Source organism: Pollicipes pollicipes, unplaced genomic scaffold (genome assembly GCF_011947565.3).
Source record: "Pollicipes pollicipes isolate AB1234 unplaced genomic scaffold, Ppol_2.1 Scaffold_3087;HRSCAF=3621_pilon_pilon_pilon, whole genome shotgun sequence".
Classification (NCBI taxonomy): Eukaryota; Metazoa; Arthropoda; class Thecostraca; order Pollicipedomorpha; family Pollicipedidae; genus Pollicipes; species Pollicipes pollicipes.
This window is the reverse complement of record NW_023596225.1, coordinates 45,844,411-45,856,615: the sequence shown is the minus strand read 5'-3', so window position 1 is coordinate 45,856,615 and position 12,205 is coordinate 45,844,411. Positions and strand designations below refer to the sequence as shown.

General features: G+C 48.6%; 2 protein-coding genes across 4 annotated transcripts in view; one reads left to right on the top strand and one right to left on the bottom strand.

Moving 5' to 3' along the window:
* LOC119090580 (TGF-beta receptor type-1) overlaps window positions 1-1,889 on the bottom strand; it is a 31,442-nt gene extending 29,553 nt beyond the window's left edge. For both annotated transcript variants that reach the window (XM_037213410.1, XM_037213409.1), the window contains exon 1: window positions 1,242-1,889. In XM_037213410.1, coding sequence (XP_037069305.1) covers window positions 1,242-1,326 — 85 coding nt within the window. In that variant the 5' untranslated portion in view covers window positions 1,327-1,889. The remainder of the gene's footprint in view (window positions 1-1,241) is intronic.
* A 702-nt stretch (window positions 1,890-2,591) lies between these two features.
* Window positions 2,592-11,897, top strand: simj (transcriptional repressor p66-beta simjang). Of its 2 annotated transcripts, none has more exons than XM_037212118.1 (2): window positions 2,592-2,744; window positions 8,823-11,897. In XM_037212118.1, exon 2 carries the CDS (start codon window positions 8,954-8,956, stop codon window positions 10,859-10,861), a length of 1,908 nt encoding a protein of 635 aa, XP_037068013.1. In that variant the 5' UTR covers window positions 2,592-2,744; window positions 8,823-8,953; the 3' UTR covers window positions 10,862-11,897. The 2 variants fall into 2 exon arrangements, with proteins under 2 accessions (XP_037068013.1, XP_037068012.1); XM_037212117.1 differs by having other exon boundaries at window positions 2,592-2,880.
* Window positions 11,898-12,205: the final 308 nt, after the last annotated feature.

Genomic DNA, 12,205 nt, shown 5'->3' with positions numbered 1-12,205 from the left:
AGATCAAAGGCCCTACTGGAATCCAGAAGAGTCCAATGGGCTAGCTGCAGCCCCCATCATGGACTCATGATCATAAGACTGTGACCTCAAATGCCAGTCAGGACTCTTACACTGATAGAAGAGCCCTGTGTGATAGAAGAACCCCATCAGGCCAGTCAGGGCCTTTAGTATGGAAAAGCACCCCTACCCCACTTCAGATAATAGCACAATTTAGCTGAATTGCAGTATCTGTGACAATTGTTGGGCCACCTACATTGAAGGCTCCCAGATAACATATGTTCCCCCTGACACAAGCCAGTTCCATTCAGTCTAGTCTGGTCTGGACACTGGTTATCATATGATTGCTCCAGCACCAGTCTGAGCTGTCCTTTACAGCCAGTTAGATTCATCTAAAAAATGCAGCACCCCTTAATTCTGCTCTAATTCTACCAGGCTCAGTATTCCACCAGCATACAAATATATTGATGTGGCTAGAGTGGGATTCTGCCTCCCCTAAAGTTTTTGTATTTTGCATATCTCCAGCCATAGCTATCAACAATTTCATCTACATGTGAAGGTGGTCTTATCTGTGACTTCATGAACCCCTGGAGTATCTCATGAATCCCAAACACTATTAACAGTTTACCAGGTTTGAAAATGCAGCAACTTGGAAGGCAGGGCACATGTGCTTATGTTCTTGTTTAGATGAGAGACACAAGCTTCAGCCTCCAATGTCAGATCTAAGTCTCCCAGCCTTGACATAACAGGGGGGCCAAATCTAGAAAGACACCAATTTGAATGCAAATTCTAGGATAACTATGCTTCTGGCTTGGTACTTCACCATACTTAGTGAACTGGATATCCTTTATCATATGATAGTCATTATATTACTTGGGTACTTATAAACTTCATCATCAAATTTCACCATCAGCTGGCATGTATATATATGATCTACACTTCCCTGACCTTAAGAAGACCCACTGCATTCATCTGCAATGCTGTTGTTCAGAAAACAAAACAAAATTTATTCCTGATATTGCCAGCACAACATAAGCAGGCTTATGATATAACCAGTACAACTTGCTGACACAATATTCTAGGTCTTGGAATAACATATCATCCAATATTCAAGAACATTGTATCACTGAAACCCATTTTTTTGGGAAGCATTAAAGGAGGTGACACCTCCTTGGAGCACCAAAATACATAGCACTACCACAGCTTACTACAACACAAACACTGAGAAGCATAGCTTGACTTACCTTCCACCTGTCTGCTAGTGATCAGCAGTCCTCCAGTGATGAGCACGCCAATGTGAAAAATCTCCATGACCCTTTGAATGGCCATCCTTTGAAGACTTAAAAGCTCTTGAAAGACTTCAACATGCAGCCTTTCCTACTATTCCTTGACACCAGAACAGCAATCTCTCCTTTCAATGAGCCAAAAATTTGCCTCTGATTTGTGTCACACTGGCTTGCATCAGTCTTGTATCTTGCATGCAGCATGAGCATCTCAAGCCTCAAGTTTACCTAGTGAATTTTCGTGTCACCAAAAACGGTGCAGGGAATTGGACAAATGTTGTCCTTTGTTTACATCTCCATGTCATGGAAATATCATTCCATCACAAATAAGTCATCGTTTTCCCTGCAACCACAAGGCACCTGGAAAAAAACCTCAGGACCTGAATACTTTTCGACGTTTTCCAAGACCCAGGTCGCAAAACTGAAATAGCGGGGAAAATTCTTCTAGAAATGCGACGAATTTTCGTGGTCACTCACTGAGCAGCTGTGAACAATTGAAGGTCTCTTGCCACCTACCGCGGACGAGCGCTCAGCGCACTTATCTAGCACCTCCGCGGACGACCGACACGCAGGGCGACACAACAGCGTCCCAAACCGCCCAAACACAGCGAGTTTATGTTTGACGTCAAGTGCGCATGATTCGCAATCAAAACAGAACATGTTTGCAGCCCTTTACCTTGGTATAACCACGTGACATTGAGAAAAATTAGAGTATTTATGCGGATATTTCAAGTCGTTTTAATCATAAATAATTATTAAAGAATATTTTTTTTAAATACATCTTTTTTTAGATAATTTTGAGAACAGAATAGCTCTAAATATTCAAAACTTTTACTATAAGACAAAAGTCACGTGATACAAGAACAGCACTTAGTGTAGTCATGCGCTCAGACATATTCATACTCTTGCTGTCTGCTTCTGAAGAATATAGTCCTATGGCCTTGAAAGGGGTCATAAAACTTCATTATACATGAAATGACGCTCCACAGCATGCTGAAGCACTGTCATCTCTTTTTCTTCAACTTGAATTGAATGAGGTGCACTTTTTAATGTTTAAAGCTGTGGAAATTTGCAATTTTAGCTCAATACCTTTGCACCCGGATAGTGCCGATTCCAAACATTCGCGTCCAATAACGTAAGACATTATTGTATTTCAATAAATTGTTCTGCTTAATTCATTAATATAACAGCGTAAATACCGAATTATCATATTTATCAGAATGCAATAAATTTCAAAAAACATACATAAACCTCTCAAAGCACTGAACACCACACGTAATCCGCTCATCCCTAAATAGCGGTAGTTTTTGCGGCGTCGAAAGCCCCTGATTTTGGACGGAAAGGTCGTTGTTCGTGTGTGACTGGGTTCATGCAACCATTGATGACGTGTGGATTTTGCAAATTACGGCTCAGGTGTTGTGCGTTAGGTTGATCAGTGGTGTGTGGTTACATTTTGGACAAAAGGTAACTAAGCTGTCTGCCCGGCGGTGGCAAGACATGTGTCTTGGTGTAAGGTTGTGGATCGCCGCAAATTGATGAAGACGTGGAAGCTATGTGTTTCAAATAGTACTCATTGAAAAAAGCTGAACATAGTTGCTAGGTAAGGACCATTTTAGTATGTTTTGATGTCTTTGTTTGCTCACTGCTTGCTGAACATGTTTGGCAGGCTAAATCCCTCAATGTAATTGGAGTGTGGAGGATCTACAGTCAGCAAAAACAGCAAGCTCTTCTGTGGCTGATGTTCATCTCTCTTCACTGTTTCTCATTGATTTCAGGCATGCCATATGACCTGGGAGTACAGCTCTTCATTCCTAACACTGCTTCAGCCTTAACTTGCAAGCACACACATCTGGCTTTAAAACAAGACTTAAGGCAAATGTTTGACTGTTCTGCTCATTTGTGTAAATCCACTTGTTTTTGCACAATGATTTTAGCTAGAATAGAGCTGTTGAGGGTTTTTTCCTGAAATAAATCTTGCTACATCACAATGCCCTGAAACATTGCCTGCCTGTGCAGTGTTCCAAAATGTGTTGTCTTGGTTTTAGATTCTGCAAGGGAGTGGTGTACTTATGTCATACACTCTATTTGCATGGCATTGTCTGGTGCTGGCACTACTTTTCAAAACATATAAATCTTTATAAGATGACCATCTAAGACTCCTTAAGGCCATAGTATACCATCCAGTGTCAGAAAGCATTATCATTGAATCACTTTACTCCTGCAAATAAAACAATTAAGATCTCACACTGCTTCCTAGCTTGCCACACTATCCAAAAATTGTGTGATGATTGGTAAGCCAGGCATTTGGACTTTCAAAGAGGCATGATGAGGTGAAGCCTCCTGTTATGGTAGCAAGAAAAACAGGGTTACTGGTAGGGGTAGGTGGAGGCAGGCTGAGCTGGGAGAGAGTGGGGAGGGAAGCTGAGCAGTGGAGAAGTGACCCAAGCTACCCTTGAAATATGCCAAAAAACAGGCTTCTCCCCAGGCTTAGCCCACTTTCTGCCTAAAGTTAGGGAGGGAACAGTTGCAGTAGAGTTGCAAGGGGATTAGTTCCTTGCATGTGGTATATTTAGTTAATGATATGGTATGTCTAGGTATATTTGATCATGGTATATTGAGGTGAAATCTTAATATTTGTCTTGGTATCCATCATGATGCCTGCTTGATGTATTTTTTGGGAACACTGATGTTTTTTTCTAAAAGCATCACCAATCTATGTTATCTCCCCTGACATTGTGATGCACATATCACATTATACTACCACTTTTGCATAGCACACTCTAAACTAAATCTGAAGACAGACAGCAATACAGCATCAATTCATCTGTCTTGGCAACATGCCCTGTTCTTATTTTCAATTGAAAACATTAATTGCTATCTACTGATACGCAGATTTGAGCATGGTCACATCTATCAAGCTTACATGCATAGTGTTGTACTTACACGTGATTACTTATTGCTGGTTGATCAGTTCATATCTGTGATTAGTACCCAGCTGCACCTGATTTTATCAAAACAAACTGCATACAGGAGCATAGTCCCAAAATGAGGCAGGACTGAATAATGAGACATGACTGGACATGCCCCCAAAATATGCCAGCAAACAGGTTTCTATCCAGATTTGGTCCACTTTATTCCCAATGTCCATGGCTGGAGCCCAAGTTGGAGGGGGGGAGAGGGGGTGACGGAAACTACAAACTTATTCCAACTGATTGAAATTACACTCTGTTTGGATCACAAGTAGTGGTCATGGGTGCAGGTTCTGGTGCTAATATATGTCCTGCCTGTGACAGGTATGCTATATTTTTCCATCATGCTGCTGCACTATTTCTGTGCTGTTGGCAGTTATGTTGATAACAGAGTTAACACTGTGACTGAAATATGGCAATGTAGTTGGTAAAATGGGGAGTGTCATGGCTTTCTCATTTTCTAACTGTTGCTGCTGGTTTCAGCCAGTGGAACCAGAAAGTGTCAGAAACTAGCTCAGCCAGCCAAAATGTTAATCCTGAGCCAGCCCCTGTCAAAGCCCTGGTGAAGGATGACACCATCATGCCAGATGTGCACAGTAGTGTGATCCAGGTGCAGGCTCAGCCTCGACCAACATTTAGGTGTCTTCCAAGTGATGTTTTAATGAATCAAGTGCAATGTTGGGAAGGAAATCAAACATGTTTTATATAGCGTTTAATGTCCAATGGTTTCTTGTATTCATCAGAAGGTGCTTTCCATAAAACTGTGGTTTTATGTGTCTTGTCATGAAAACCCAGAATTAAAGCATCATGTTTTTTCCCAGGTCTAAATTACTGTGGTACTGTCAGCAGGTGCAATTGTGCTTGCCAGCTTCCACTTGCTTGCCTTGATCTTGAATGCTTCCCATGTTGGAACCAGAAGGAAGCATCCTCACATGCTGAACTTGCACTGTGCCTACCTTTGCATTCAGGGCATATTACATCAGTGTTATGATATTCAGCCACTTGGGTGGCATGCACATCAATATTTGTCATGTTGCTACACCTGGGCTTGTGGCTTGCTGCCTATTGCCCCTCTCCTTGTTCAAAATTGGCCAATCAGCATTGAGCTAGGCAGCTGTTAACCCTGTATTGAAGCACCTTGGGGTGAGAAATGGTCTGTGCAGGTCAGGCATCTGGGTTCAGGGTCAAAGAGTAACAGATTAGCACCAGCAAATTGTATGTGGGCTGCTGGAGAGTGAGATTCTGGTAACATGAATTTGTGTTGAAGTCCTGCACACCCTTCATATTATCAAGGGAATGTCTGTGTTGAGGTTTGCTGTGCAAAGCAAAGTAGCAAATGTGTGTCATTTGGGCTTTATGATGCACTCAGCTGCTGAGGCTATATGGCATATAAAATAGCAAAATAGCAAATTGGTAGTTATGAGCTGTCATTATTTGCGGTTGGGTAGCAGTTAGAACATGTGGCGAGCACATGTGCCATCCAAAGGGAAAAGGTCTAACTGCTATGCTAACTAATGGCTCTTAGGCCTTGGGCTCTTAGGCCTTGGACAGGAGAGATGAGGATTAAAATCTAGGTTATCAAATTTGTATTTGACTTGACTCAACACCTAAGAAAATATTCCGCACTTTCATGGTGTGAGCACTGAGTGGTTTGATGGGCAACTTTTGGATACCAGATTCATAGTGATTTTCCACATCATTTACCAGGTATCTGTGCAGCCATTTCATTCATGCTTGCTTTCAGACATAGTTTTTGCATTGATAGGAAGCCTATTTTGTATTTGATGGGAAGCCTAAGGTATTGTATTGTGTGGTGAAGGTGAAGCACTGACTGAATAATGAATGTAATCTGCATTCATATGAAGAGGTTTTGTTATGATATTGGTCAGCTGAGAATTTGTTGAGATGTTAAGTACACCCAAATACACAAGCCTAATCATATTGTTGGGGTACACACTGTATTTGGTGACCAAGCAAAATAAGATGTTCTTTAACTGACTGGCAATGTCTTTGAATTTGGATGGAATGCTTTGTTGTAAATACCCTTGACAAACAGACTGAAGCACATGTTAGGTGATACAGAATCCCATGCAAAGCAAGACAATCAGCCAAACCTGATCTTAATGAATGTTACAACTGATCTAGTGGTGTGTAATTTTAGTGCACAAAGAAGATAAATATAAAGATTTACAATGACAGCTAGAAATGAGCATCAGCCAGCCACCATTCAGCAACATGCATGCTTATTTCCTCTCCCCTCCCCTGATTTTGCACTACTACCTGTATGTTGTGATTTGTTGAACTTGGGACCTATTATAGGTAAAGAGATGGGGACCACATAAGCATCTCCCAAACACATCCCTTCCCATCCTTATGTGCTGTGCACCCTTTTCCATTCATACACCCTGCCTGCCTTCCTTTTCCCTGCTCTTCCTAGTTATTCTCTGATGTCTGCCATGGTGATGGATACATTAATAGTCACTAGTGTTGGTAAATGTCTGATTGGGGATGCCAATGAAATTCCAGCTTTTTTATTGACAAATCAAAGAGTTCAATTTGGAAATGGACAGCCAAGGGACCTTTTGCAGCAGCTGCAGCTGCAGCTGATTCCATTTTGTTGTGTTGCATGTTGGTGGGTATCTGAACTAATTTGATGCTGCCCTTGGTCAACAAAATTTGATTCAGGAACATTGAAAATTGTTGATAAAGCTCACTAGAAAAGCTTGTCTTGAATCATGAGGAAGTTTCTATAGTCAGGTGTGTGATGTTAATGTCTTCAGGAGAGCCTGTGATGCTCATTTCTTGATTAGTTATGATTCAGTGCAACTCACCACCTGACCAAACTGTCATCATCAATCTTAGCAGACATCAGTGAAAATTTGGATGTTTTCATGAAGTCCTGAGAAAAACATTTCTCACCCATGATTACTTGCTTTCTTTTCATTGCATTTAAGTGGGGTAATGCAGACATGAGAAGCATCTGATTTCATTAGCATATATGGCAGTTATGTTATATGGCAAAAAATTCATTGTTCTCTGACAATCTCATGTTTTAAACTTTTTTGTGCAAAAGACAGGTGGTGCGTCCCTGTACTTTGGATTGGACCTTGGACAAGAATTTCTGGAATTTGGCACCTGTGGTCCTGACATATGGTACATAACTATGAATGGGATCACAGACAGGGATTACCAAAATTAAACTACATCAGCTCCGCATGAATGCCTCAGCTAGTTTATTGCTGTATTGCATATTATGTAAGATGTGTTGTGTTTGTATCACCTTGGTTTGAGTTGTGGGGCAAGTTGTTTGCCATGTTTTGGGTGGAGGAATTTGGTTCACTTAAGTTTGTTGATTGTCATGTTGAAGTGTGACTCAGGATTATTTTACAATGCCCAAATTATGTATGTAGCTGGTTATACACAGATGGTGGTTTGCTGTCAGCATAAGCATGTCCACATTCACATTTTGATGTCTTACTTTTCTGATATGATTTGTAATTGTGTAGCATGAAGTGTGTCCACATGGTGTGCAATCTCTTGGAGTGATGCAGCTAAGTGATTATCCACAAGTTTGTTTAGTCTGAAGTGCTGGGTGTAGTTATAGTAGTTTTTTTAGCAGTCATACTGAATGGTCAAGAAAAATGGCAATGGTAGCTGAATTTATTGCTTAAAAGTGATTCCTAAGCTATAACAACAAAGGCAAGCAACAGGCTGCAGCAAGCATGCAGCAAGGCCATTTTTCAGATCAACTTATTATTTGGGCTGTTGTCTTTTACTTGTGTGTTAGTGTCTGCACAATGGTTCATCCAGCTAGGTCTATGGTCATTGCCTAGTGCCATTGAGAGGAACTGGACAGTGTATGGCTTTTAGCCATTTATGTGTCAGAGCACAACTTCATGCTTAACAACAACACCTGAGGATTGCTGGAAAAGTGCCTGACCAAAATTATGTGTAGTTAATAACACATCAGATGAGGACAGTGGTCCAAGCACTATTCTATTGGTTTTACTTATAGCTTGTCTCAGTACTGTAACTGTAACAAGCTCCTATATTTATGTGTGCAACCTGTGATTTGAAGCAGTATCACTGATTTTCAACTTGCAGTAACAGAGCAGGCATTGTAGCCCATGCAACTGGCAATGGAATAGTTCTTGTGTCTTGTGACAGGTGCAATGCTCCCTCACATCTGACTATCTGAATAGCCCTTGGTGTCAGGCCATTCTTGCAGGCATACAATTCCATACCATATATCTAATGTGACCTTGTCTTCTTGCTATTATCACTCATCTGTCAAATGAGAAGTGAGTTATGGGTGCCATATGACCAGGGAAGTCAGCTCTCGATACAGCCCAAATTGCTGTCGTCATCATCACATTGTCTGGCCATCATAGGCATTTGCCATCACCTATGGTATTTTGACCAAATCATTAATGCCCCCACCATATCAAAGCTCCTGCCCATCAGTTATGTGCTTACATTGGTATGTAATGCAGTGCATAACTGAAGCACACCAGGTATGTCCCTCAGTTATGTACCTAAGCATACTCTGCTCACTGCCACCCTCTGTCTGCAGGTCTGCCTGTGGCCTGAGCCGGCGCTGCGCACGCCAGCCAATCGTGAGCCCCGCGCGCCCTGCGCCGACGGCGGCGCGCGTCAGCGACACAGTCGGACCAGGGGCGGCGCGGCGCCCGCTCGGCCGCCGCCATGGACCTCAGCGTGAAGCGGGACCCGGCGTCGAAGGTGGGCGAGGCCATCATGGACCTGTCGAGCCGAGGCATCACCGTCACACGCATGGGGGAAGGCGCCGGCAAGCGGTCGGCGCCCGAGGAGGGCCGCGGCGGCCGTCGCTCGCTGCGGCCGCGCACCGAGAAGAACTATACAGAGGCCACCGAACTGGTGGTGGTCGAGGAGGAGACGGACGACGACAGCGACGTGGAGAAGCCGCTGCCGCCCATCAAGGAGCTGTCGCCGTCCGAGCTAGCCGAGAAGATGGAGCTGATCCGGAAGTTCCGCGAGGAGCTGCGCAACGAGGAGAGCAAGCTGGTGCTGCTCAAGCGGGTGCGCCAGGTGCAGGCTAAGGAGAACGTGTCGGTGGCGCCGCCGGTCAAGCCGCCGGCCGCCGCCAAGGCGGCCAAGGTGTCGACGGCTGGCTTCACGCCGCCGCCCAGCGTCACCATGTCGGTGAAGAGCTCGTCGGGCTCGCGCGGTGGCGGCGGCGGCCGCGGCGGCTCGGGCACCAGCTCGGTGTCGGTGATCCCGACGGGTCGCGCCAGCGGCGGCGGCGGCGCGCACACCACGCTCTCCAGCCTGATGGCGGCGCAGCACGGCCTGCTGAAGACAGGCGCCAGCTCGCCGCACGGCCAGTACGGCGCCGCCTACGGCTCGTACCCGCTGACGGCCGAGGTGGACATCCGACGCGATTCGCCGGTGCTGTCGCGCCAGCCGGAGCCGGCGCACCACCGGCCGGCCGAGCAGACGCCCGAGCAGCGCCAGCAGGTGGCCAAGCTGGCGCTGCGCAAGCAGCTGGAGAAGACGCTGCTGCAGATCCCGCCGCCCAAGCCACCGCCGCCCGAGATGGGCTTCATCCCGTGCGGCACCAACACGCCGTTCGTGTACCTACTCGGCCTGGAGAAGGTGGTGGACTTCATCAAGTCGGAGAACCCCGACACGTCCAGCTGGGAGAACTTCAGCTGCAGTCAGTGCCGACGCGACTTCACCACCGTGTGGAAGTGGGAGCGAAACCGGACCGGCCGCGTCACGTGCGAGGACTGCGTCACCAGCAACATCAAGAAGAAGCTGAAGGCGGAGCACACCAGCCGCCTGAAGACGGCCTTTGTCAAGGCGCTGCAGCAGGAGCAGGAGATTGAGCAGCAGCTGGCCAAGATGGCGGCCGCCTCGCCGTCGGCGCCCGCCTCCACGCCGCTGCCGCCCACTCCCGAGACTACCATCACGCCCATCCCGGCCAAGCGCGACTCTCATCACTCAAGCCGCGACGCTCACCACGGCGCCCGCGACGCTCACCATGGCGCCCGCGACGCTCACCACAGCGCCCGCGACGCTCACCACAGCGCCCGCGACGCTCACCATGGCGCCCGCGATGCGCACCACGGCGCGCGCGAGGCGCACCACTCGTCGCGCAGCTCGCCGCACACGGCGCGCGACGCGTACCACGCGCGCGAGGCACACCAGCCGCGCGAGGCGCACCATTCGCGCAGCTCGTCCACCGCCAGCAAGCTGGCCGCCGCCGAGGTCGAGTATATGAAGAAGCTTGCCGATCCCAAGTACGCCTCGGCGTTGATGAACCCGATGATGATGGCCGCCGCCGCCATGAACCAGTCGGCGGCGCTGGCTGCGCAGCAGCAGATGCTGCGGCTGCCGGGCGCGCATGGCCAGGCGGCGCTGCAGCACATGCTCGGCCAGTTCAACCCGCTCATGTACTCGTACCAGCTGGCGATGGCGCAGGCAGCCCAGGCGGGCGGTGCCACCGGCGGCGGCGGCAGCGCCGCCAAGACCAGCCAGGCCCTGGCCGACATGCAGCGCCAGTACCTGCTGGACATGCTGCCGTCGCAGGCGCTGCCGCCCGGCTGGGGCGGCACCTCCGGCAAGAAGTAGCCGCCGGCGCGGCGCGGCGCAGCGCGGTGGCGGGCCGGTGCGGCCAGGTACAAAGGACGCTGTCCCGGGGCGGACAGAGCACGACGGTGCAGCTGCGGCCGGCTGACAGGTCGGCACGGACGGCAAGGGCGGCGGTGTGCAGGGCGGACGATCGGCGGCGGCCTTTGGAGCCCTCCGGTGCGCTGGTGGGGGTGACGGAGTGCCGTCCGGGCTCTGCGGCCGCGAGCGGCACTGACAGGCCGCCAGGGCTACGGCCTGTCCGGTCACCGGTGTTCTTTGTGATCAAAAGTGTCGCCGTCAGGCTCGCGCGCGGCTGTCAGGCCGCTACTTGCCCCGCCTGAGGGCGTCTGTCCGGTCACGAGTGCTGCCGTCGGGTCACGCACAGTTATCCCGGTCGGGTCACGGGCGCGTGTCTCGGTGCGGCCGGATCATCTTCGTTGGATCCCACCAGAGGTCTTCAATTGGCCGACCCCCGCCGGACAGAGTTGTGCTGCAGTTGTGTTCTGTTGGTTTTCCGCGTTGCCGCCAGGGGGTGGGTCGGGGTCCTACTGGAAGAGAGCGCGTTTTTGTTGCGCGAATCATGGTTCGGCGTATCTCATTTATGGCCCACGAAAACCTGCGTTGTTGCGGGGCTGAATTGTGTCTCATTTCCAGGCCCCTCAGTTTGCTGCTCTTGCGCGTGATGTGTTTAAAGGCCATGGGTCGACTGACGTCAGCGCGCTCCGTGAAAGGGTCCAATGCCGGCCAAGTATTTATGACGTGTATCGTTGGAGGAAGCTTTTACAAGTAACGACGGGCGTGGGTCGGTTATGTCGGCGTTCTCCAGTTTGTAGCCGGTTTTTCTAAACACGTGGGACAACGCGTAGTCGGGTGAGCTCTCGTGTTCGCCCCGTCAGCCGCCGCCGGACCGCCATCGGCACGCGTTGCTCATTTTCGCGGCGCGTCGGTCGTGGCGCGCGCGCGGCCTTCGTGGCGCACTGCACCGCCGACCTGTACCTGTCCTCAACACCTGTGAAATAAACGGCGTCTGTCCTCGGCTGGTGTCTCCTGGCGACGGGATCCGGCGGAGGGGTGTCCAGCTCGGGCGTGACGACAGGGTGCAAGAAGGCGAAGTGAAGGGGTGCAAAGATGAACGAGTTATACCCTACCGGAGGTCAGGAGATTTACGCAAGGTATTTTTTTACTGTCGCGTATCGCCCCGTTGACTTGGAGGCCTCAAACATTCACTGCGGTAGCCTGATGTATGGGCGTAAAATGACCAGTGAAGTCGACGCGCTCGAAAACACCTATGCACAGCAAGCAGCCCGATGTCAAACGCTTTTGCTCGATGGTATTAAGCTGCGT